This window comes from Schistocerca americana, chromosome 6, assembly GCF_021461395.2.
Source record: "Schistocerca americana isolate TAMUIC-IGC-003095 chromosome 6, iqSchAmer2.1, whole genome shotgun sequence".
In the NCBI taxonomy this organism is placed as follows: Eukaryota; Metazoa; Arthropoda; class Insecta; order Orthoptera; family Acrididae; genus Schistocerca; species Schistocerca americana.
In genome coordinates this window covers 133782698-133810252 of record NC_060124.1, presented here as the reverse complement: position 1 = coordinate 133810252, position 27555 = coordinate 133782698, and the positions used below count along the sequence as shown (strand labels likewise).

General features: G+C 41.2%; 1 protein-coding gene across 1 annotated transcript in view; it reads right to left on the bottom strand.

Moving 5' to 3' along the window:
- Positions 1 to 27555, bottom strand: part of LOC124619660 (centrosomal protein of 104 kDa) — a 445308-nt gene that overhangs the window by 65010 nt on the left and 352743 nt on the right. Inside the window, exons 8-9 of the mRNA XM_047146190.1 lie at positions 23709 to 23829; positions 8365 to 8606 (exon numbers count right to left, since the gene is read on the bottom strand). Of these exons, the coding sequence (XP_047002146.1) occupies positions 8365 to 8606; positions 23709 to 23829 (363 nt within the window). The remainder of the gene's footprint in view (positions 1 to 8364; positions 8607 to 23708; positions 23830 to 27555) is intronic.

The following is a 27555-nucleotide window of genomic DNA, read 5'->3' as shown; positions in this document are numbered from 1 at the left end:
ATACTGATCATCCATTGCCCATCTGGACACAGCTGTAACACTTTTGGTACAGTATCTTGACTTTATCTTCCAAATATTCCCATTTCTTGTTTCAATTGAACACTGTCATACGCTTTTTCAATGTTCACAAACACAATCACAAGATTTCTTCCACATTCCCAGTACTTTTCTTTCAGCATTCTTACTGCAAAAATAAGATCCATAGTACTTCGGTCTTTCCTGAATCCACATTGTTCTTCCTCGAGTGAAGGTTTTATTATCTTTCTAATGATCATTTCTATGATCTTTTCTAACAGCTTCAGGGTGTGTGACAGCAGCATGATGCCTCTATAATTTCCACATTTTCATCGATTGCCCTTCTTGAACAGAGGGATGATGACTCCTTTCCATACCAATGACAACACTCTAATAGCCAATTTAAGCCTAATATTCCAACTGCCTTTATCATGTGTGAGCTGAGACCATTACAGCTTGTCGACCTTCCATTCCACATTCTCTTTAATGCTGTTTCTACCCCACACCATATTAATGGGCATCTGTTGGTTTGGACTTCATTAATTACTCTACAATCGTTGATGACAGTGTTGTCCCCATCTCCATTTAGCACCATGTTAAAGTACCTTTTTATTTCATCCCTGATCCCTTCCTCTGTTCATATTAAGTTACCGTCATCTGTTTCCAGGGCAGGGACATTTACATATTGATTTTGTTTACTGTTTAGTACTTTGTATAGTAATTGCCTACTTCCCTAACAGTCTTCCTCTATCTCTAGTTTCTTTCCCCAGTATTCCTGAGCTAGATGTTCAATTGCTGATTCATTTTGTCTATCATCTGTTTTCTGTTTTTCATGGTCTAATTTTCTTTTCAGTATGTTCCTATCTCTTACTGCTGTCTTTACCCAATCGTTCCACCAAGGTGTTTCCTTCTCATGGCACTTTTTTCCCACAGATGTCTGTGGGTTCTCTAACAAGGGTTTTCTTGAATAAGGGCCACTCTTCTTCTACTCTCCCTTTCTCAGTTTTGGGTAATCTGGCTCATCTGGATGAGTCTGTCTATATGTCTATATCTTTATGGAGGATGAGGCCAACTCCATTTTTGGATTCATTGCTGTTATCACTCCAATATTGCACATATCCATTTCTCAGTAGTTTCTTCCCATAGCTTTTTCACTTTGTCTCACATAACCCCAATACCCTGAGCTTAGGCCTGTCCATAAGATCTGCTAGTTCTTTACATTTGTTGGTGAGAATGAGGATATTGAGTGTATCAATTTTCAGTTTATATTTGATAGATTTAATTTTGTTTGAGAAGGGCAAAGTACCATACATTGTAGTCAAGTGAGAGATTTTTATTAGAATTACTTATAATTTTTCTGAGAACATTTTGTGCAACAGTAACTGACCTGATCATTGAAAACAGTTCGAACATTTTCAACCAAACTTTGTAACTGCACCCAAATTATTTTCAGACTGTACTCTTTATCAATTAATCTAAATATACAGCCATATTTACGTATTTAAATGGAGTAATACATGAGAAAGGCAGAACTGAGCTATGATTGAAAGAATATCTGCATCCACATCCATACATTGCAAAGCTTTGTGAAGCGCATGGGAGAGGTTATTTGTCATTGTAATACTTATGAATGTTTCTTCTCATTCCATTCAAGCATGGCTTTAGGGAAAGAATGATTGCTAGAGTGTCTCTGTTTTTACTATAATTAGACTAAGCTTGCTTTCATGGTCCTTTTTTAAGTCATCCGTCTTTTGAATAATTTGACTTGCCTGCCATGAGTTCCTCTCCTGCCCCAACTTTTTCATCTCAGACCAGGAATTGCAACCTACGTCCTTTATTATTTGTTTGATTTTTTCCAACCTCTCTCCCTCTAGTTTTCACCCTCTGCAGCTCCCTCCAGTACCATGTAAATAATACCCTAATGTCTTATCAGACATCCTATCATTCTGTCCCTTCTCCTTGTCAGTGTTTTCCATGTATTTCTTTCCTCGCTAGTTCTGTGGAGAACTTCCTCATTCCTTACCTTGTCAGTCCATCTAATTTTCAACAGTCTTCTGTAGCACCATCTCTCAAATGCTCCTGTTCTCTTCTGTTCTGGTTTTCCCACAGTTCATGATTGACTACCATGCAATGCTGTACTCCAAATGTACATTCTGAGAAATTCTTCCTCAAATCAAGCCCTTTGTTCGATACTAGCAAACTTCTCTTGGCAGTACTAGTTTGCTTTTTATGTTATCCTTGCTCCACCCACCATGGATTATTTTGCTGCCTAGATATCAGAATTCCTTAACTTCATCTACTTTGTGATCCCTGACCCTGATGTTAAGTTTTTCGCTGTTCTCATTTCCGATACTCCTAATTACTTTTGTCTTTCTTTGGTTTACTCTCAGTCCACATTCTGTTCTCATTAGACTGTTCATTCCATTCAACAGATATTATAATTCTTCTTCACTTTCACAGAAGTTAGCAATGTGATCATAAAATCTTGTCATTGTTATCCTTCCACCTCATATTTTAATCGCACTCTTGAACATTTCTTTTATTTTTATCTTCTTCAATGTTTAGATTGAAGGTGATCCACATTGGAGTGATATGTAGGGGTCTACGGTATATTCCTAGATTGCCCATTTAATACCAGTTCATGAAACTTTGTGAATAGACTTTCACAGGACTGTTGGCATGTGTCTTCAACTTCTGCCAGTTCAGGTTTTCCAGCATCTCAGTGACACTGTCCACTTGGTCACACAAATCTATGACCAGTTATGCTGCCCTTCTTTGTATGCATTCCATACCCACTGTTATTCCTATATGGAATGTGATCCAGGATGGGCGGCTTGAGTATTTTGTAAGCAATCTCCTTCATGGACTGCATACATTTTCCCAGTATTCTGCATATGAATCAATGTCTGCCATTTGCTTTACCTATTACTGAGCCTGTGTGAGCATTCCACTCTGTATCTCCAAAAACTGTTACACCTCAATGTTTGCAGGAGATGACTGATGCCAATTGTGACTCACTGGTATTGTTTTAGTGTACTACATTTTTGCATTTTGTGCAGTGCACAGTTTTATTTTTCTGAGCATTTAAAGCAAATTTCCATTTCTTATACCACTTGCGAATGTCATAAAGGTTTCAATGCATATTTATGAAACTTTTTTTTACCCCCAGACAGTACTGCATAATCTGCAGGCTACTATTAATATTGTCTGCTGGATCATTAATGGGCCCCAACACACTTCCCTGGGGCAAGGTTGAAGTTATTTCTACCTCCGTTGATGACCCTTTCAACCAAGATAACATGTAACATCCTCCCTGTCAAGAAATCCTCAATCCAGTCACAAATTTCATTTGATAACCCATATGATCATATTTTAGTTTGTAAGTGTTGATGTGGTACTGAATCAAATGCTTTCCAGAAGTCAAGAAATACTGCATCCACCTGATTGCTTCACTCTGTCACACTCAATATATAATGTGAGAAAAATTAGTTCAGTTTCACGTGATTGATGTTTTTGGAATGTATGCTGCATGATGTTCTGTTCCTTACAATGTGTTGTGAGATTATGAAACAGATGGATGTTAATGATACTGAATGATAAACTTTATGGATCACTTTCTGATACCTCTCTTGTAAAAGACTGTGACCAGTGGGTAAATATTTTTGTTTGATGAATCTATGGTAGAATATGGTTGAGAGAGGGGCTAATTCAGTTGCAGATTCCATGTAGAACAGATGGGAATTTTATCAGGCCATGGGAACTTGTTCAATCTAAGTGATTTCGGCTGTTTCTCAATGACACTGACACTAATTTCTACACCAATGACGTTTATTGTGGGGCAGAACTACTGAATAAACTGTAAGTGATGAAATTTAACCTGAAACATTTTCTTATGTTCAAATTTCCAAGTTATTTGGAATACAGTAGAGCGTCGATTATCCAAACGTCGGTCAAACAAACGACCGCTTAACCAAACTGTGTACTCGCTCATACCTGTTACTCTCCCACCCTACCGTCCATCATCCCCCTCATTCCCAAACCAAGTTTCCCACAGTAGTCACCGAACAGGGCCACCGCTGGCGGAACATTGCTTCTAATGGGGCCTTCACAAGGTGCTCCTGACCGGCCAAGCCGCCAGTCGCTGTGTTTCAACAATCAGCACACTTTTGTCGGCTTGGCACTCGCAGTAGAAGTAGCGGCAGTATCAAAGCTGTTCACAGCAACAGCTGCACCAGCTTAGAGTTGAGGCATGCTGCTCCACACAGTTTGAAGGATTGCGCGCCCCCAAGAAGAGCTTCTCATGGTGCAAACAGTCACCTTCTGTTCTCTGTTACGACCACTTGTGTGCTGCTGCGTGAAGAAGTGAACTTGATGATACAAAATGCTTAAACGTAAACGTGTTGTCCTTTCTATGAGGGACAAGTACGAGATTATTAAAAGGTTAGAAGAAGGTGAATCTGCAACCACTTTATCCAGTGAGTACAAGGTGGGAAAGTCGACAATTACAGATATAAAAAACCAAAAGAGGAGCATAGCAAATTTTATAGCTATGCTTGATTCTACTGATGGATCAACAAGCCATAAAACTATGAAGCTCGCCACTAACACAGATCTAGATGATGCTGTTTACAAGTGGTTTACACAAAACAGATTGGAAGGAGAACCTATCTCAGGTCCCATTCTGTGTGAGAAGGCAATGCAGTTCAACGAAAAACTTGGAGGGCCTTCGAACTTAAAAGTGAGCACGGGCTGGTTAAAATACTTCAAGCCAAGACTCGGCATTCGTGAGCTTACAATACAGGGAGAAAAACTGTCGGCTGATTCTTCAGCAGCTGATTCTTTCAAAACTAAGGGACGTATTAAGGGAAGAAGATTATGCTCTCAAAAACGTTTACAATGCTGACAAAACTGGACTTAACTGGAAAGCTTTACTGAGAAAAACTCTTGTTTCACATCATGAATTAGCAGCACCTGGTCCTAAAACAAGCAAGGACTGTATTACAGCTTTGGCTTGTGCTAATGCTACTGGAAGTCACCGACTGCCTATGTTCGTCATTGGTAAAAGCAAAAAGCTGCGTTGTTTCAAGCACGTTAATATATCAGCCTTGCCTGTTGTGTACACCTCACAAAAGAGTGCCTGGATGGATAGTACGATTTTTATGAAGTGGTTTCTGGACGTTTTTGTACCCTCTGTAAAAGCTCATCAGCTAAAGAATGGGAAGAGGGAGAAAACACTACTTCTCCTTGACAATGCACCAACTCATCCGTCATGTGATATTTTAAACAAAAAAGATGAGTTCATAAAGGTAATATTTCTTCCACCTAACGTAACCTCCTTATTACAGCCCATGGATCAAGTCATTATTGAGACTTTCAAATGATATTACAGGAAAGAATTGTTGCGTAAGTTATTGTTAGAAAGAGAAGAGGATGGAGAAGAAAGTCTCTTAAGAAATCATAAGAATATTGACTTGAAAGACGCATCCTACATGATCAGCGCAGCATGGAATAGTGTAAAGGAAGAGAGTTTGGAGAAAGCCTGAAATAAAATTTTGGACACAGAAGAAAATTCACAAGGTATGATTGAAAATGAAGAGCAGAATGATATGTCCGAAATTCTCGGTATGCTAAAAGAAATAGATTGCCACGAATGTGATGAAGAAGATGTTCATGAATGAATGAATATTGACGATGCAGATCCAGGACACCAAATCATGCAGGACAGCGAGATTGTAAATGTCGTCACTGATAAAGATGACGCCGCCAGCATCTCATCAATCAGTACTCCAGAAAGTGAAGATGAAAGTATACCAACAGCTTCTGAGGCATTCACTTGTTTAGATACTGCCTTGCAATGATTTGAAGCCCAAGATGAAAGTGACCAGTTTCAGATATCTGTAATGAAAAAAGTATGTGACTTAGCTGCTCATAAGCATGTAGACTTGCTTAGACAGACCAAAACAAAGGATTTTTTTAAATGTTAATTTTGTATACTGTGTGTATTGTTCATGCAAAATGCATATGTAATATTTATATATTTTTGTTTAATAAACTGTGCCACATACTATATGTTTCTACTGAAGTTGCCTTTGTATGTTACTTTGTAATACTAAAAGAGATGCCTGTTTTTATGAATAAATTTACTGTACAGTACTTCTTTTTGGCAAATGAACATGTACAGTTTGATTATCCAAACAAACCAGTTTTCCAAACACCCATGTCCCCCAATTACTTCGGATAATCGACGCTCTACTGTAATATTTATTTTGGAATTTTAATCATGGTCATATTTCTTTAGGACACATTGTAAGGTGCAAATAAGACTCACATATGTGAAAAATTTAACACTATTTTTTTTATTTAAAATGGATTTGCAACCATTTAAGTTTACTCCATTCTTTCTTGTATATTTCATTTTATTTAATCTTTTTCTTTCTTTCTAATACAAACTTTTTCTGATTTAACTCTTGTGAAGCTTGACATGTATTTTTTTTCTATCTTACACTGTCCTAGGTATTGTGTATGGTCCTCCTATTTGTCCCCACTCTTTTTATTTATTCATTTATTTATTTGGTCCAGTAAATAATTCTAGGTTATTGTTTGTCCATTTAATAAGGATAATTTATGTTACAGTAGTTAATAAGTGAGGCTGCAAGTCAAACAAAATCAAAGTAAATAATGATGTAAGAATATTATAATATCTGCTTTTTATTAACGCTATAATGTCTTTAATTATAGTGTATTTCGTTCTGCCCCTCTTTTCTTCTTCCAAACTTTTTCTCTCTAGATCATTTTTCTTCATACAATACTTTTAGTTACTTTGCAAACAAACTTTTGTTTATTCCAAGCTATATCCCTGTCTCTGTTGATCTCTTGCCTTTACTTGCAGGGTTTTATTATAAATGTTTACAATTCTGGATGCATTTTTTCCTCACAGAAAGAAGAAGGAGGTGCTTAAGAAGAGTGACTACACAAAGCACAAGGAATTACTATCTGGAGATTGCAACAGTGTATTTTTTCAGGCATTATGGTTCACACTTCTCCTCAACATGGCACTTTCAACAGAAGTCCTCATCAACTCTGTGGGATGTCTGCAAACTTTATTAATTATTGACAAGGTAACATTGCTATCCAAGAAGTGGGAAAATTACACCTCACTTTTTCATCTCAATTAGGCATTGGCTTTGTAAAATTCATCATCATATTGCCAGGTTTTGGCTCCATAATGGCCATGTCTTATCTTTAATCATCCAATGTCTGATATCCATTACCTAACTTGCAACATACAGATCAATATTCACCAGAGGATAAAAAGCTCATGTATTTCTCAGTAGGAACACTGCACGCTGTCATGCCACCTTCCTATTTAGCAATGTCTCTCATGTAAACTGCATGTTAGTTCCTGAAAATACATACCCGGTAACAAATTTCTCATTATTATTATGAATTTAATTATTTCTTTTGATGATGTTTGATGACATTTCTCTTGAAGATGTTGGGTTATAAATTTTGTGGATATTGGAATATAGATGGCTTCTCCTTATGATATATTTATAGGTACAGTGTTTCAGGATTGCCAACTCTTGTTTTATTGGCACATATGTTCCTGCCAGGATGGAAGAGTTGTTAGGGAAACAGAATTCCAGTTTGTTTTCCGATTACAGCTTTGCTGTCAGTCATACATCACCACTTTATGAAATAATGAATAGTTTTGCAAAGAATAATAAAGTAACTTTTCTTATATTACCACATCATTTAAGCATACCATAAATGATTCAGGCAGTCATTAGCTAGACACCTCTGAAGACAGAATAACTGTGTTGTGAAGTTACCAATAACATAGTAAGTGCTTAAAGAGGTTCTTGCTAGACTGTGACAGGCAAGTCCTACACATTGCTCATTCCACTTGCCCATTTCCAGTGTAGATATTCTTGTTAAGAGGTGAGTTACACATCAGAACTACGGTGGAATGACAGTAAATAGAAATGTTGAAAATATTGTCATATTAATGATTTACTTTTCCTGCAAATTGGCAATGACATTAAACAGAAAAGTAATTTATCTGAATTATTTACGAGTCAACTTGATGTATTTATTCATTTTAAGTTCTTGATGATGAACTCACACACAAAAATATGAAGATCTGTTACACATATATCACGATTACATTTATTATTTATATCTTTTATGGCCTGGGTAAAAGTTGTTTAAAACAATGAAAATTTCTTAACATGTATTTTGTACTTACCATTTTAAAACTAGAGTGTGTAAGCTTTATCTTTACACTGTATGAACAACTAAAGATAATTTCCAATAATAAATTATGTAAAGAACACATTTAATTTTTACCTGGTAGGAACAAATTCTGAGAAAAACAGCCTAATATTTTCAGCTGCCAAACTGTAGACGGAATATACCTTATCCCTGAGTGCCCTGTGTAATAAAAAAATTGCAGCCCTTGCGATTTTGTTTGGTGAAGCAGTTGGTTGCTCAGGATGTTTCTCTCCAGATGCATATGCCCGAAGCACATCTTTCAACTGCTGCAAACCCTCCTCCTTGTCTGAATACTGCTTTGAGTAGAACTTCTCAACCTAAAAGAGTGATACAGCTGATTAATTTTTACTTACAACTGCCTCATCTCCTTCAACAATAGGAAAGAAAACAACATTTTCAAATATACTACTGTGAAACATCATGTTGTGAATAAAATAAACACAGTCATACAATCATAAGGGATAAGATGGTCAACTGTTCACTGTGTGTATTGTCATTCATAAGTTGTAAGATGGCTAACATTTCACAACAATCCATTTTCTGTCCTGCAGAACAGTTTATGGAATCTTCCTACAAAGGAATTTTGTTAGTATGGTACAAACACTACAGTGTGAGGAAGTTTCCAGGAAATTTCTACATAAGTGCATAATGCTTGCAATATTTTTTATCCTGCACTGTTTAGTTGTTCCACATTTCCCTACCTGTCGTTTGCGCACACATAATTCGGTTCTGCTTTTCAGGAGGAGGGGCCTGTTTAGTGTAATGTCACCCCCTTCCCTGTTTTATATCATATTATTTGCACTTGATACAGTCTGCTGCACATAAGTGGGAAATTATTCACCTATGGATAACAGGAGGCAGGTAGTTACTTGTTTAATTATATTAATGCCACAAATGGAATTACATAGAACCTGTAGTAAATGCCAAAGTATAATAGATAGTGCCTGGGATGAACTGGCTTTATACACAAAAGGAACCATGAAGTACTTGTTGGTGATCTGTGGAAATCCTTCCTTAAAACACAAATAATGCATAATGTGTGTATGCCAAGAAGAGCACTATTTCTCAGTGACGATATCTTACTGTGAAAGGCTTACGATTGGCAGAAGGGACTAGTCACAGCCAGCTTTCTACACTAGGGAAAAACGTTCTTTCACTTAAACTTGCACCTCTGTAAAGCACCTGAAGACTCCTTGAGGGGTTAGCTTGTTTGCAAAACACTGAAAGCCATTATCTTCTCAAACAGAACCTTGAAAATGCTTGATGGATCTGAGTAAGCGAAAATCCTGCTGGTTTTCAGAAGAAAGTTGGCATCCTGTGACGAGGAATCAAGAGGAAGAGAACTGCCCAGGAGGAATTGTCTATTGCCTGGAACTGATGTGTCATCAGCCATTGATAAGCTGCAATGACAAAATTTCAGTGCTCTGGGAGTTTAAGAGGGGAAGACCTGGATCAGAATCAGAGAGCTGGAAAGTGAAAGGATTGTTTTTGGTAGCGTGATGTGATTTGATGACCAACATTTCATGAACTTTTCTGGTGGAAACATCCAGTGAGGAGCAAGACTTCATAATGAGTCTTTCAGGAGACTTCACGTTAGGACTTCATCCCAAGACTTGGTAGTAAGGACTTGGTCTGCACTTGCCCTTGATGCTGATCTGATACCATGGTGACTTCAATTTACTCCATGTTGTTTTAAATCCCATTCCAATCTGCTGGATTTAATCCCAGTCCAATGCTTATTCTTATAACAATTAAACTTTGTTTTCTTATCTAAAGCCAGTCTTCTGACTCTCATCTGACGCTGCTTTTCCAGCATGATCCCAATACTGATACGAATAATGACTCTGTTACCAATGAGTCATTCTCATGACCATTGTTAACTGGTTCAAATACTCCCTTGGTCAGAAAAGTTCCAGGACAGTTTATTTTTTATTTCTGAGTTTGTAATACTAAACAGGAACAAATGTTGCTTTTATGTTACCAAGTATGTGTGTGTGTGTGTGTGTGTGTGTGTGTGTGTGTGGTGGCAGGGTTGTGCTTAGAAACACACTGTTTGGGTTCTTGGTGCATTAGTTATGGTGGCACAATAGATGCTGATTGTGATCAAAAGGTGAACATTAAGTTCTGTGTTAAGCTCGCGAAAAGCCCTAGTGAAACACAGACAACATCAAGCAAGCATATGCAGATGAGGCACTTTCAAGAAGTCATGTTTTTGAGTGGCACAAAAGGTTTTGTGACAGCTGCAAGATGATCTCACAGCTGGTCGCCTATCAACAGCACATACCAATGCAAATATGGGGCAAGTTAAGTTATTGCAAGAAGACCATAATGTATCTGTCCATGCGATATCAGAGGAACTTAATTTAAATCACATTTTATGCAAAGATTTAGGGAAATGGAAACTTAACACAAAATTTGTTTCTCACACACTAACAAATGAACAGAAAGGGGAAAGACAAAGGATATCTGCTGAACTACTGCATAGAGCCAGGCATGATCCCATATTTTGGTCAAAGATTTTTGCTGGGGATGAAAGTTGTGACCCTCACACAAAGCTTCAAGGTCAGGCTCCAGCTCTTGGCTGCGATACAAGTGCATCTACAGAACAACAAGTTAAGAGTTTATCCTTTTCTGTGTTTTCCTCATAGTATATTTATTAAATTTCACACGTGTTTCTCTATTTAAGAGGGTTAATCTTGGGTTTTTGTAAATGTAAATTCATTCAGTCTGTAGCACAGTAGATGCTTATTTGTTTTGTTTTGAAAGCAACTGTCCATTTATTTAGTAAGCCAGTCAGTCAGGCTCCAGCTCTCGGCTGTGATACGAGTACATCTACAGAGTGTTAACAGAATCTTCGGTCAGTTCTTATATTTATAATTTTATTTATTTACTGTGCAATTTTTTACTTTTTCATTGCATTACCGCCACACTGTCAAATATGTTACTTACTGTATGTTTCTGCTTCAGTCTAGACATGTTACTTCTCTTCCAATGTTATCTGCAAACATTGTAACTCCTTTGGTGACAATACTCAGTGAATGCCTGAAGATGGCCTTGTAAGCCGAAAACCGGTTAACACAATAAAAGTAATACTGTGGAACAAAATCAAACTGGTGCTTTTCATTTATTAAGTGTTTATCCTTTTCTGTGTTTTTCACATAGCATATTTATTAAATTTTGTACATGCTTCTCTGTTTAAGGGGGTTAATATCACATTTCTGTAAGTGAAAATTCATTCAGTTTTTAGTGCAACTGCTCATTAACACATCTGCATCCATTGGTGACACAACAAGGTAGCATGTCACTTATCTAGGATTGTCTGCTTTTATAGTTCATTTCTTCTGTTATTGATAGGTCAGATAGGATGTGTGCATGCTGTGTGCAGATGCAAGAGGAGCTGGCTGCCGTTCATGAACTGTGTTGCTGTTGTTGACTATGGTCAATCACCTTCAGGCCACTGGGGTGTAATGGTGGTGGACAATATAGCATGTAACATAGGACACCTCTCACTTGTTTTGCCTGCAGGCTCTGCTTCCAAGGCACCTCCCAGAGCACACGACATAGTGGATCAGCCCTCACAGCAGGGTGAATGGCGGGTGGTAACATGTTTGTGTCAAGGATGCGCAGTGCCAATGTGGAGACTGGCCGCCTGGCCTCACCCGTTCACCCCGTAAGTGAATAGATGGCTGGTCCTTCAGCAGGATCTGAGTAGTCACATGCAGGGGAGGGGTTTATGGGTTACTGGAAACTCCAATGTTAGGCATGTTATGGAGCCCCTTGAACAGATAGTGTTCAGGGCTAGAAAGAAAGTCAATGTGTACTCGGTATGTCTGCTGAGGGGCCTCATCTGAGATGTGGAGGTAGTCTTGCCTGTGGTTATCGAGCGTGCAGGGTGCAGTTGTCTGCATGTTGTGGCTCATGTCAGCACCAGTGATGCCTGTTGCATGGGTTCTGAGACAATTCTCAGTTTGTGTAGGTGGCTGGTGGAGGTGGTGAGGGTTGCTGACCTCACGTGTGGGATGAAAGTACAGACTGCAATATGCAACATCATCCCCAGAGTTGATCGGGGTCCTTTGGTTTGGAGCCAAATGGAGGATCTCAACCAAAGGCTTTGTCAACTCTGTGATGGTCTTGCCTGCAGATTTCTAGACCTACGTTACCTTGTGGGGATTTGTAGGCATCTCCTTGATAGGTCAGGGGTGCACTACACAATGGAAGCAGCTACTTGGGTAGCAGAGTACTTGTGGAGTGTACACGAGGGATTTTTGGGCTAGGCGGTAGTTTGAAGTGCTCTAAAGAACACTCGCTAGTTGATTCACAGCTAGGGAAGTCAAATGGGGTTCAGAATAAAGACGCTTCAACTGTCACAATTTTATCAGTAAACTGTCAAAGCATTCGCAATAAAGTTCCTGAATTTACTGCCCTCCAGGAAAGTTCTCACACCCAAATTATTCTTGGGAATGAAAGCTCACTGAGACCCAAAGTGGAAAGCTCTGAGATATTTAGTGAGTCATGGAACGTACATTGGAAAGACAGATTAGAGGTCACAGGAGGGGGAGTGTTCATTGCAGTTGACAAAAACATTGTCTCTATTGAGGTCAAAGTTACATGTGACAGTGAAGTCATCTGATCATGTACAACAAATTCTGTTGTGACAGTTCTAGAGTCATTCAAAGAAAGTCTACAGTCAAAGGTGTGTAAATACTTAAATCATGCAATATTAGTTGGAGGTGACTCTAACCTGCCAAGTATAGACTCGGATGTCTCTGGATTCATTGCAAGGGATACAGACAAAAGTCTTGTGAAATACTTTTGGACACATTTTCTGAAAAGTGCCTTGAGCACCTAGATGCAATGGAAATATCTTAGACCTCATAGCTACAAATAGCCCGGACCTTATCAACAATGTCAGTATAGAAACGGGGATTAACGATAATTATATCATTATAGCAACTACAATTATGAAAGTTAATGAATCACTCAAGAAGGCTAGGAGAGTGTTTCTGCTAGACAGAGCAGACAAGCAGTTATTAACATCTCACTTAGAGAGTGAATTGACATAACTTAGTTACAGTAAGATGGATGTAGAGGAATGTAACAATATTGTGAAAAGGAAAGTTGCTACTCACCAAATAGCAGAATGCTAAGCCGCAGATAGGCACGACAAAAAGACTGTCACAAATACAGCTTTCAGCCAGTAAGGCCTTCATCAGAATTAGACGGCAAACACACACATACACACTTATGCAAATGCAACTTACACACACATGATTGCAGTCTAAGGCAACTGAGCCCACACTATGAGCAGCAACAACAGTGCATGATGAGAGTGGTGACTGGTGGGGGTAAGGAGGAGGCTGGGATGGCGAGGGGGAGGAATAGTAGGGTAGGCATGGTGGCCTGTGACATGCTGTTGGGGAATGCGGAGGGACGAAATTAAAAGAGGGTAGGGCAGCTATGTGCAGTCGGGAGGTTAGATGGATGGAGCGGAGAGGTGGGGAGGGGGGGTGGGGGGGATAGTGGAAAAGGAGAGACGTAAAAAGTCTGGATGTGATGTACGAATGAGGTCAGTTTAGAGCTGGAATAGGGATAGAGAAGGAGCTGGTGGGAGAGGACAATGACCAATGAAGGTTGAGGCCAGGAGGATTACAGGACCGTAGGATATATTGCAGAGAAAGTTCGTACCTGTGCCAATTCAGAAAAGCTGGTGTTGGTGGGAAGGATCCATATGCCACAGGCTGTGAAGCTGTCATTGAAACAGAGGATGTCATGTTTGGCAGCATGCTCAGCAACAGGATGGCCCACTTGTTTCCTGGCCACAGTTTGACACTGGCCATTCCTGGAGACAGACAGCTTTTTGGTTGTCATTCCCACATAGAAATGCAGCACAGTGGTTACAGCTTATCTTGCAGATCACATGACTGGTTTCACAGGTAGCCCTGCTTTTGATGGAATAGGTGATGTTAGTGACCAGACTGGAGTAGGTGGTAGTGAGGATGTATAAGACAGGTCTTGCATCTAGGTCTATTAGAGGGGTATGAGCCATGAGATAAGGGGTTGGGAACAGGGATTGTGTAGGGATGGATGAGTATGTTGTGTAGGTCCGGTGGATGGTGGAATACTACTGTGTGAGGAGTGGGAAGGATAGTGGGCAGGACATTTCTCATTTCAGGGCACAATGAGAGGTAGTCGAAAACCTGGCATAAAATGTATTTCAGTTGCTCCGATCCTGGGTAGTACTGAGTTACAAGGGGTATGCTGCCCTGTGGCTGGAGAGTGGGACTATGTGAGGTGGGAGGAGATTGCAAAGATAAGGCATAAGAGATTTGTTTTTGTACAAGGTTGGGAGGATAATTATGGTTTGTGAAGGCTTCAGTGAGACCCTCGATATATTTCAATAGGGACCGCTTATCACTGCAGATGCAATGACCACTGGTGGCTAGGCTGTATGGAAGGGACTTCTTGGTATCGAATGGGTGGCAGCTGTCAAAGTGGAGGTGTTGTTGGTATGTTTTGTCATATTTTTTCAGACGTAATTCTATGTTATTCATGTAAGTTTTCACATTTCTTCCACCACCATGGATCCTTGCTCCTTCCATGTGCATCAATACAGAAACGTTTCTTTATCCCTAGCCAGAACCCAGTCCCACATACTGTTCCTGCATTGTTGCTTGGCTTATGGAATCCTCCCAAATGGCCTTACCATCAAATTACCCATCTCCGGCTGCCATTCCTCCTTAAAAAATGACCACCACATGTTCAGATTCTGCCAATCCTTAGCCCTCACCAACATAGTCCTGCAAAACCATATCAACCAAGCCCAAACATCCTTGCAGTAACTTCTCTCAATCCACAAAATTCTCCTGCTATGCAATCCCAAATTCCTGGAACCCTTAACACACATCGAAACTCTTGCCCTCCAGGAACTAAAGCAATAGGCACAACATCACCTCAAAAAGCTCTCCAACCTGCTCAATCCCTACTCCCACCTTGGAGTACAACTGTCCACTCCCTCTACAACAATTTCCAAACCTCCTCCACATCCCCTCGTGAACTGCTAGGATTATCTGGCAGAAGGACTTCATCAGCTGTCAGATACACCCACCTGCAAGCTTTACCACAGTGACCCCATTCCAGAAATCCAGCAGGATCTCCAGTCACTCCTCAGATCCTTAAGCCCTACCCAGAACCTCTCCCCAGAGTCTATCTCTCTACTCACCCCTACTACTCCCTATTCTCCCACCTTCTACATGCTTCCTAAAATTCATAAATCCAATCACCCAGGGCACTCCTTTGTGGACAGTCACTATGCCCCCACTGAGAGAATCTCTGCTCTTGTAGACAAACATCTCCATCATATTACCCGGAACCTACCCTCCTATATACAAGACACCAACCATTCCCTCCACTGACTCTCCACAGTTCCTGTCCCTTTACCTGCTCATCACTATTGATGCCACCTCCACTTACACTAATATCCCTAATGCCCATGGCCTTACCACTATTGAACACTACCTTTCCCAATGCCCACTAGATTCCAAACCAACTACCTCCTTCCTAGTTGCCATGACCTACTACACACATCAAAAAAAGTTTTGCATCACCTCGGTTCCAGAACCTGTACAGAAAATTGGAAGAGAGTTCAACATAAACATCATTTACACCCTTATTATTGCTCATGAAAATCACGCATTGCATATTGTACCACCATACAGTGAGACCTTCAAAGGTGGTGGTCCAGATTGCTGTACACACCAGGACTTCTAATACCTAGTAGCACAACATCTTACACTGATGCATGCCTGTATTTGTCATGGCATACTATCCACAAGTTCTTCAAGGCACTGTTGGTCCAGATTGTCCCACTCCTCAACGGCGCTTCAGCACAGATCCCTCAGAGTGGTTGGTGGGTCATGTCGTCCATAAACAGCCCTTTTCAATCTATCCCAGGCACATTCAATAGGTTTCATGTCTGGAGAACATGATGGCCACTCTAGTTGAGCAATATCATTATCCTGAAGGAAGTCATTCACAAGATATGTGTGATGGACACGTGAATTGTCGTTCATAAAAATGAATGCCTCACCAATATGCTGCCGATATGGTTGCACTATTGGTTGGAGGATGGCATTCACGTATTGTACAGCCTTTACGGCACCTTCCATGACCACCAGTGGCATACATCGGCCCCACATAATGCCACCCCAAAACAGCAGGGAACCTCCACCTTGCTGCACTCGCAGTGTGTCTAAGGCATTCAACCTGACCGGGTTGCCTCCAAACATGTCTTCGGTGATTGTCTGGTTGAAGGCATAAGTGACACTCATTGATGAAAAGAACGTGATGCCAATCCTGAGTGGTCCATTTGGCATGTTGTTGGGCCCATCTGTACCACACTGCATGGTGTCATGGTTGCAAAGATGGACCTTGCCTTGGATGTCGGGAGTGAAGTAACACAACATGCAGCCTATTGTGCTTAGTTTGAGTGGTAACAAAAAGTCCTGTGACTGCACAAAAAGCAGTATTCAACATGGTGGCGTTGCTTCAGGGTTCCTCCAAGCCATAATCCATAGGTAGTGGTCATCCACTGCTTTAGTAGCCCTTGGGTGACCAGAGCGAGGCATGTCATTGACAGTTCCTGCCTCTCTGTATCTCCTCCATGTCTGAACAATATCACTTTGGTTCACTCCAAGATGCCTGGACACCTCCCTTGTTGAGAGCCCTTCCTGGCACAAAGTAACAGGGCAGACGCAATCGAACTGTGGTATTGACCGTCTAGGCATGGCTGACCTACAGACAACATGAGCTGTGTACCTTCTTCCTGGTGGAATGACTGGAACTGATGGCTGTCAGACCCCCACCGTCTAACAGGCACTGCTCATGCATGGATTTTTACATCTTTGGGGACTGTGTCTGTAATACAATATCCACAGTCAGTGTGTATCTTCGGGATTTCTGGGTACTGGGGTGATGCCAAACCTTTTTTGATGTGTGTATAGCCTCACCCACAATTACTTCTCCTTTGACGGCATTACCTACAACAAATCCATGGTATGGCTATGGGCACCCACTTGGCACCATCCTACGCCACCCTATTCACGGGCCATCTACAGGAATCCTTCCTAAACACCCAGGATCCTAAACCCCTCACCTGGTACAAATTCACTGATGACATCTTTGTGATTTGGATCGAGGGAGAGGAAACCCTATCCACATTCCTCAAGAACCTCAACATCTGCTCCTCCATTTGCTTCACATGGTCCTGCTCAGACCTACAGGCCACCTTCCTAGTTGTTGACCTCCATCTCAAAGATGGCTACATCAGTACTTCTGTACATATCAGACCACTAACCACCAACAATACCTGCACTTTGACAGTGCCACTTATTCCATGTCAAGAAGTCCCTTCCATTCAGCCTAGCCACCCGTGCTCATCGCATCTGCAGTGAGGAGTGGTCCCTCGATCAAAATACACTGAGGGTCTCACTGAATCCTTCATAAACCATGATTATCCTCCCAACCTTATAGAAAAACAAATCTCTGTCCCTTATCTTTGCAATCTCCCACTACCTCACAACGTCCCACAGTCCAGTCACAGAGGAGCATTCCTCTCGTAACTCAGTATCATCCGCAACTGGAGCAACTGAATTAAATTCTCTGCCAGGGTTTCGACTACATTCTTCGCCAGGGTTTTGACTAGCTTTCGTCATGCCCTGAAATGAGACAATATACTCGCCCGTCCCTACACAACTCCTGCTCCCAGCCCCTTATCTCATGGCTCATAACCCTATAATAGACCTAGAAGCAAAACCTGTCCTATACATCCTCCCCCCAGGACTTTCTCTAGTCCGGTCACAGACCTCTTCATTTCAGTGACTGCTTCACAGCCTGTGGCATATGGATCCTTGCCACCAACGCCAGCTTTTCTGAATTGTGCAGATGGGAACTTTCCCTGCAATATATCCTCAGTTCCTGTAACCCTCCTGGCATCAATCTTCATTAGTCATTGTCCTCTCCCATTCCAGCACTACACAGCCTTCATTCCTTCATTGCATCCAGTCTTCTTATTTCTCTCCTTTTCCGCTATCCCCCCCCCCCCCCCCCCTCACCTCTCCCCACCTCTCCGCTCCATCCGTCTAACCTCCTGACTGCACATAGCTGCCCTACCCTCTTTCCACCTCGTCCCTCCGCGATCCCCAACAGCATGTCACTGTCCGCCATGCCTACCCTACTATCCATCCCCCTCTCCACTCCAGCCTCCTCCTTACCCCCACCCAGTTGCTAATCCCATCAAACGCCAGTGCTGCTGCTCATAGTGTGGCCTCAGCTGCCTGAGACTGCAGTCATGTGTGGGTGAGTTGCGTTTGCGCGAGTCTGTATGTGTGCGTTTACTGTCTAATTCTGACAAAGGCCTTACTGGTGAAAGCAATATTAGTGACAGTCTTTTTGTTGTGCCTATCTGTGACTCACCATCTCCGCTATATGGTGAGTAGCAACTTCCTTTTTACGATACTGTTACATTCCATCCTGGCTGTAGAGGAATTATGGGCAAAGTTTAAGTAGATTGTAAATTGTGGTCTGGAGAGTTACATGTCTACTAAGTGGATGAGGGATGGAAAAGACCTGCCATGGTTTAATAACAAAATTCGGTGGATGCTGAGGAAGCAGAGTCTGCTGCACTCTAGATTCAAAAAGGGGGCACACAAATGACGACAAGCATAGGTTAACAGAGATTCATGCATTTGTGAAAATATCTATGCACAACGCATACAACAACTAGCACTGTCGGACCTTTGCAAAAAATCTGGCAGAGAACCCGAGAAAATTCTGGTTGTATGTAATATTTGTAAGTGGGTCTAAGGCTTCCATTCAGTCCCTTATTGACCAGTCTGGTGTGGCAGTTGAAGATAGTGAAACAAAAGCCGAAGTTTTAAATTTCATGTTCCAGAAATCATTCACACAGGAGAACCGTACAAACGTATGTCATTTGATCATTGGATGAACTCCCATATGGGCGACATAGAAATAAGCATACCTGACTTCCAGAAACAATTGAAAGATTTGAAATCAAATAAATCAACAGATTTGTTTGGAATTCCAGTTCGATTTTACAAAGAGTGCTCTACAACATTGGCCCCTTACCTAGCTTGCATTTGTCGTCAATCTCTTGCCTAACACTAAGTCCCAAACAATTGGAAACAAGTACAGATGACTTCAATATATAAGAAAGGTAAAAGAATGGACCCGCAAAATTGCAGATTAATCTCCCTAACTGCTATTTGCTGCAGAATCCTTGATCATATTCTCAGTTTGAGCATAATAAACTTTCTTAAGACTGAGAAGCTTATGTCATGGTTTTAGAAAGCATCAGTCATGCAAAACTTAGCTTACCCTCTTCTCACATGGTATACTGAGAACCATGGATGAATGGCAAAAGGCAGATTCCATATTTCTAGATTTCTGGAAAGCATTTGACGCAGTGCCCCATTGCAGGCTGTTAACAAAGATATGAGTATACAGAATAACTTTGCAGATATGTGAGTGGCTTGAAGACTTCTTAAATAATAGAACCCAATGAGTTGTCCTCAACAGTGAGTGGTCATCAGAGACAAGTGTATTGTCAGGAGTGCCCCAGGGAAGTGTGATAAGACGACTGTTGTTCTCTATATACATAAATAATTTGGCAGGCAGGGTGGGTAGCAATCTGCAGCTGTTTGCTGATGATGGTGTGGTGTGCAGTAAGGTGTCAAAGTTGAGTGACTGTAGGAAGATACAAGATGACTCAGACTAAATTTCCACTTGGTGCGATGAATGTGGAAAAATGTAAGTTAATGCAGATGAGTAGGAAGAACAAACCTGTAATGTTCAGATTTAGTTTTACTAGTGTCCTGCTTGACACAGTCAAGTCGTTTAAATATCTGGGCATAATGTTGCAAAGCAGTATGAGGTGGAATGAGCACATGAAAACTGTTGTAGGAAAGGCAAATGGTCGACTTCGGTTTATTGGAAGAATTTTAGGAAAGAGTGGTTCACCTGTAAAGGAGACTGCATATAGGGTGCTGGTGTGACCTAGTCTTGAGTAATGCTTGAATGTTTGGGATCCTTACCAATTTGGATTGAAGGAAGACGTCAAAGCAATTCAGAGGTGGGCTGCTAGATTTGCTACCATTAGGATTGCACGACATGTAAGTGTTACTGAGATGCTTTGAGAAATCAAATGGGAATCTGTGGAGGGAAGGCAACATTCTTTTGAAGAAATTCTATTGAGAAAATTTAGAGAACCAGCATTTGATACTGACTGCCAAATGATTCTACTGCCACCAACATACATCTCATGTAAGAACCAAGAAGATAAGATACAAGAAATTAGGGCTCATACAGGGGTGTACAGATAGTCTTTTTCCCTCGTTGTATTTACGAGTGAAATGGGAGGGGAAATGACAAGTAGTGGTACAGGGTACCCTCCGCCATGCACCACATGGTCACTTGTGGAGTATCTATTTAGATGTAGATGTACAAGTGCTGAATGGTAGAGTCCTGGATCACCAGCCTTAAAAAAAGTCAAACAACAATCTTTGAGAACAAAGACATTGTTGATCACTTTCTTTGATAGTAAAGGATTGTTCGCCATCCGTATGTTCCTCCAGGTCAAACAGTGATCCAAACTCTTTCCATCAGAGTCTTGAAACGTTTGGGACAAGCAGTTCAACATCACCATCCTGATTTGAGGCATCCTCAAGAATGGTTCTTACTGCACACAACACAAGACTCCATACTGCTTTATCTGTTACTGAGTATGTGGCCAGATGTTCTGTTATTGCCATCCCCCATCCACTATGTTCACCCAATCTCTTGCCTTGCAATTTTTTCTTTTTTTCACGAGATCATCCAGATATTGCAGACATTCAATGGGCTGTGAGAAATGAGCTTACAAGCATTGCAGTTGAAAATTTTCCTGCTTGCTTCCAAGACCTCCAAAACCTTGGCAACTGTGTATAGGTAGCTAAGGGGACTACTTCCATAGGAGCTAGGATCATTATTTGGTAAGTGCAAATTCTGTTTTTAAAAAAAACCTGGCCTGGAACTCTTCTGACCAGAGAGCCGACCGCTTCTAATGCTACTACGTAAATTGTGAATGTGTAAGCCATGCAGGCCTCACCCATGGACCACGGCACTAATCCTCTTGGCCTGCACAAAGGGAACAGGCCATTTAACCATGACAGCTTTCAGTCACCTGCCATGCACTGCCCGCTGCCAGGGTTGATGGACAAAATGGCAACCCATGACACACAGCACTGCAGATTGATGGCATCTGACAGCCACCTCTGCATGTAAAATGGCCAAATGAAGATCTAACTGACACGCCAGCTTCACGGGGACCCTATTTCTTCCATATCTGCCCAGTCCAAGCGCCCTGAGACCCTGTATTTAATGGTGTTTCTTGTCTTTTGTTGTTTTAATAAATTGCCTGTCTTCACCTCTCAGTCATTCCATTTTGCACATGGCCATTGAAGAGGTGAATTTTGGTTTGATTAATGCTGATGCAAAACACACAAGAAATCACTTAACTTTTCCCTATTCTCCTGCTAAAATTTCTCATTCAACACAGGCTCAGTATTATGCAAGTTATCACAAGCTTCACATCCCAATCTCTATGCATCATGTGACTTCCTCTTAATTTTGTGTCTGAGTGATCTATCTCCTTATCCATATTATGTTTCACATATTTGTATGGTGTGACACATGGTATGAGAAGTGTGAAGTCATCCATATGAGTACTAAAAGGAGTCTGCTAAATTTCTATCACATGATGAAACACACAAATTTGAAGGCTGTAAATTCAACTAAATATTTAGGGATTTCAATTACAAATAACTTAAATTGGAACAATCACATAGATAATGTTGTGGGGAAAGCAAACCAAAGACTGTGATTTATTGGCGGAACAATTAGGAAATACAATAGGTCTGCTAAAGAGACTGCTTACACTACACCTGTCTATCCTTTTCTCGAGTACTGCTGTTTGGCATGGGACATGCAAAAGATAAGACTGATGAAGGACATCAAAAAAGTCCAAAGAAGGATAGCTCATCTTGTATCATCATAAAATAAAGGAGAGAGTGACATGGACATGATACACTAAATGAGGTGGGGATCATTAAAACAAAGGTGATTTCTGTTGCACCAGGATCTTCTCATAAAATTTTAATCACCAACTTTCTCCTCAGTGCTTGAAAATATTTTGTTGGCACCCACCTACAAAGGGAGAAATGATCTTCATAATAAAATAAGAGAAATTTGAGCATGCATGGAAAGATTTAAGTGTTTGTTTTTCCTGTGCACTGTTCTTCGAGAGTGAAAAAGTATAGAGAAAGCTTGAAGGTGGATTGATGAACCGAATGCCAGGCACTTAATTGTGAATTGGAGAATAATCATATAGCTGTAGATGTACCCATGCCAAACCTGTCTTTGACTTATTCCTCTGCTCTCATCCTTAAGAAAGAACCTCTGGTTGCGAAAACTAGGCCTTCCTTGTGTGTTTTCCTCTGTATGTTTAAAACAACATCTCTGGGAGCTTTGTCTTTTGAGATATGTCCTGAATAGATAATGTTTTATTATGTGAATTCAGTCTTTTTGCAGTTCCCATATACAATGTATGTTTCAAACATGAAGTGGAATCAGACAGAATTTATTATAATAAGTGTGGAAAATTATTTAAAAGATACAGTCAATATGAATGTAAACCAGCTGACTAATGCCGACGGCCTGGGTGGCTGAGCGGTTCTAGGCGCTACAGTCTGGAACCGCGCGACTGCTACGGTCACAGGTTTGAATCCTGCCTCGGCATGGATGTGTGTGATGTCCTTAGGTTAGTTAGGTTTAAGTAGTTCTAAGTTTTAGGGGACTGATGACCTTAGGAGTTAAGTCCCATAGTGCTTAGAGCCATTTGAATCATTTTTGACTAATGCCAGAAGTATAGTGTGATTTCTATATCCTTCCAAGGAACACTTCTTTCTTCTAACAAAATGCAGAATGTATGTGTCTCTCATTTTTTCCATGGGTGTGTTTTGCTTCCTTCTCTCCTTGTCTTACTTGCTTTTCACTATCTGATTAAGTAATAATGAAAGTTCACAATTCGTCATCTGTTTTTTTTTGTTTTGTTTTTTGTTTTTTCTTCCTCTTTGTACCTCTTTGTCCCTATTCCATTAGCTTCTGTTTTATTAATGAACCATGTTAAACATAGTGAGGTGAAATATAACGAAGTAAACAGAATCTGAAGTAGAAAACTTCATCAGCACCAAAAAGACTTTATTATATAGACATATCAATTAAAAATTTCCTTACAATTTCCATGCTATTTTTGCTTATGAAATCGAGAAAATTTAGACACTGATATTTGTGCAGATGTATATACATACCAATTCCAGTCCAAAGACTGTGATTGGAAGAGCAGCCTGTTTCTTTTCTCGTTCACTAATTTTTGACCTGGTTGATGTTTCATTTTCCACTTGGCACTCTCTCAGGCTGCTAGCATGGCAGCTGAAAAAAAAGTCTGAACTTAAAACTAAGTAGACTGAGAACACTCGTCATGGTTATAAAAACACTAAAATTAAATAAGCATTGAGATCGTAATACTGGTATTATAACGAAGTAACAATTTGAATTAACTGAGAAGTAATTCATATAATTATAACTAAGAGTATTTCAGCATTAGTCATACTTTATTGTTAGTATACTTTACAGAAGGTGCCTGTAGTGGCAGGTTCTGCTTATTAATACCAGGGTCATCCACAAAGTAAATTCTGTTTGGTTACATAAAACAAATGGGTACAGATACAGAAAAAGTATTTATTGTACAAAAATCTACAACTGTTGAACTACTTTTCTACATGACTTCCGAAATTTTGTAGGCACTTGTCATAGCATGGCACATGTTTTTGTATGCCTTCTTCATAGAAGGTTGCCACCTGTTTATTCAACCATGTCGTAACAAGTTCTTTCAGCTCGTCATCATCGTTGAAGTGTTGACCACCAAGGACAAATTTTAGGTGTAAGAAGAGAAGAAAGTTGCTAGGAGTGAGGTCTGGGCTGTACGGAGGATGCTCAAACATGTCCCAGTGAAATTCCCGTAAGAGTTGTTTGGTCATATTTGCCGTATGTGCTCAGGCATTATTGTGGAAAAAACAACACCTTCTGACAGTAATCCTCGGCGCTTGTTCTGTATTGTGTGGCGCAATTTCTTAATGGTCTCACAGTAACCATGTGCATTGATTGTTTGGCCTTGTGATAAGAAATCAATCAGCAAAATGCCTTTTCTGTCCCGAAAAATGGTGCACATGACTTTTTGAGGTGTCAAGATTTGCTTAGGCTTAACCTTAATTTGGGATGAAGTGTGCCTCCATTCCACTGATTGCCGTTTTGTTTCATGGGTGTCATATGATACCCAAGTTTCATCCCCCGTGACCTTCTGAGAAAGAAAAACATCACCTTCTTCATTGTAGTGTGTCAAAAACTGAAGTGCACTGCCCATCTGTTGTTCAGTAAGAATTTTGGGTACCTAATGTGAGCAAAGTTTTCAAAATTTCAGTTTTTCAGTAACAATTTCATGAATTAGTGATGGTGAGATTTTCGGAACTTCCGTAGCAAGGGCACTAAGTGTAAACTTATGGTTGTGCTTAATCTTTTCTTCAGTTGTGTGAACCAGTTCATCAGTAAGCACAGATTCATTGTGCACTTGATCATGTCCTTCATTGAACAGTCTGACCTATCTTCTAGCCATTGAATCACCCATAGCATTTTGTCTGTAAAACTCGCAGATTTCCTTTGGTTTAACTTTCTTTGCATTTAGAAAATGAATCACAGATCTGATTTCACACATGGTGGCATTTTCAATTATGGCTGACATTATAAAGAAGCACTACAAAGCACATGTTGACAGCAGCAATCTGAAAATGGTGTACATGTCTTCTCCTTGAGTCAGAGTAACTGCCACACGTGCTCGGAACTGTGATCATAGTGCTGCCACAGATAGAAATAGAAACGGAACTTACTTTGTGGATGACCCTCATATATAACTTTAGTTGTATTAATATATCTAAAAACAAAGATGATGAGACTTACCAAACAAAAGTGCTGGCAGGTCGATAGACACACAAACAAACACAAACATACACACAAAATTCAAGCTTTCGCAACAAACGGTTGCTTCATCAGGAAAGAGGGAAGGAGAGGGAAAGACGAAAGGATGTGGATTTTAAGGGAGAGGGTAAGGAGTCATTCCAATCCTGGGAGTGGAAAGACTTACCTTAGGGGGAAAAAAGGACAGGTATACACTCGCACACACACACATATCCATCCGCACATACACAGACACAAGCAGACATTTGTAAACAAGAAGAGAGGATATACTGAGGGGCAAGTTCCCAACTCCGGAGTTCTGACAGGTTGGTGTTAGTGGGAAGTATCCAGATAACCCGGAAGGTGTAACACTGTGCCAAGACGTGCTGGCCGTGCACCAAGGCATGTTTAGCCACAGGGTGATCCTCATTACCAACAAACACTGTCTGCCTGTGTCCATTCATGTGAATGGACAGTTTGTTGCTGGTCATTCCCACATAGAAAGCTTCACAGTGTAGGCAGGTCAGTTGGTAAATCACATGGGTGCTTTCACACGTGGCTCTGCCTTTGATCGTGTACACCATCCGGGTTACAGGACTGGAGTAGGTGGTGGTGGGAGGGTGCATGGGACAGGTTTAACACCGGGGGCGGTTACAAGGGCAGGAGCCAGAGGGTAGGGAAGGCGGTTTGGGGATTTCATAGGGATGAACTAAGAGGTTACGAAGGTTAGGTGGACAGCGGAAAGACACTCTTGGTGGAGTGGGGAGGATTTCATGAAGGATGGATCTCATTTCAGGGCAGGATTTGAGGAAGTCGTATCCCTGCTGGAGAGCCACATTCAAAGTCTGATCCAGTCCCGGAAAGTATCCTGTCACAAATGGGGCACTTTTGGGGTTCTTCTGTGGGAGGTTCTGGGTTTGAAGGGATGAGGAAGTGGCTCTGGTTATTTGCTTCTGTACCAGGTCGGGAGGATAGTTGCGGGATGCGAAAGCTGTTTTCAGGTTGTTGATGTAATGGTTCAGGGATTCTGGACTGGAGCAGATTCATTTGCCACGAAGACCTAGGCTGTAGGGAAGGGACTGTTTGATGTGGAATGGGTGGCAGCTGTCATAATGGAGGTACTGTTGCTTGTTGGTGGGTTTGATGTGGACGGACGGGTGAAGCTGGCCATTGGACAGATGGAGGTCAACGTCAAGGAAAGTGGCATGGGATTTAGAGTAGGACCAGGTGAATCTGATGGAACCAAAGGAGTTGAGGTTGGAGAGGAAATTCTGGAGTTCTTCTTCACTGTGAGTCCACATCATGAAGATGCCATCAATAAATCTGTACCAAACTTTGGGTTTGCAGGCCTGGGTAACCAAGAAGGCTTCCTCTAAGCGACCCATGAATAGATTGGCATACGAGGGGGCCATCCTGGTACCCATGGCTGTTCCCCTTAATTGTTGGTATGTCTGGCCTTCAAAAGTGAAGAAGTTGTGGGTCAGGATGAAGCTGGCTAAGGTAATGAGGAAAGAGGTTTTAGGTAGGGTGGCAGGTGATCAGCGTGAAAGGAAGTGCTCCATCGCAGCGAGGCCCTGGACGTGCGGAATATTTGTGTATAAGGAAGTGGCATCAATGGTTACAAGGATGTTTTCCGGGGGTAACAGACTGGGTAAGGATTCTAGGCGTTCGAGGAAGTGGTTGGTGTCTTTGATGAAGGATGGGAGACTGCATGTAATGGGTTGAAGGTGTTGATCTACGTAGGCAGAGATACGTTCTGTGGGGGCTTGGTAACCAGCTACAATGGTGCGGCCGGGATGATTGGATTTGTGAATTTTAGGAAGAAGGTAGAAGGTAGGGGTGCGGGGTGTCGGTGGGGTCAGGAGGTTGATGGAGTCAGGAGAAAGGTTTTGTAGGGGGCCTAAGGTTCTGAGGATTCCTTGAAGCTCCGCCTGGACATCAGGAATGGGATTACCTTGGCAAACTTTGTATGTGGTGTTGTCTGAAAGCTGACGCAGTCCCTCAGCCACATACTCCCGACGATCAAGTACCACTGTCGTGGAACCCTTGTCCGCCGGAAGAATGACGATGGAATGGTCAGCCTTCAGATCACAGATAGCTTGGGCTTCAGCAGTGGTGATGTTGGGAGTAGGATTAAGGATTGAGAGG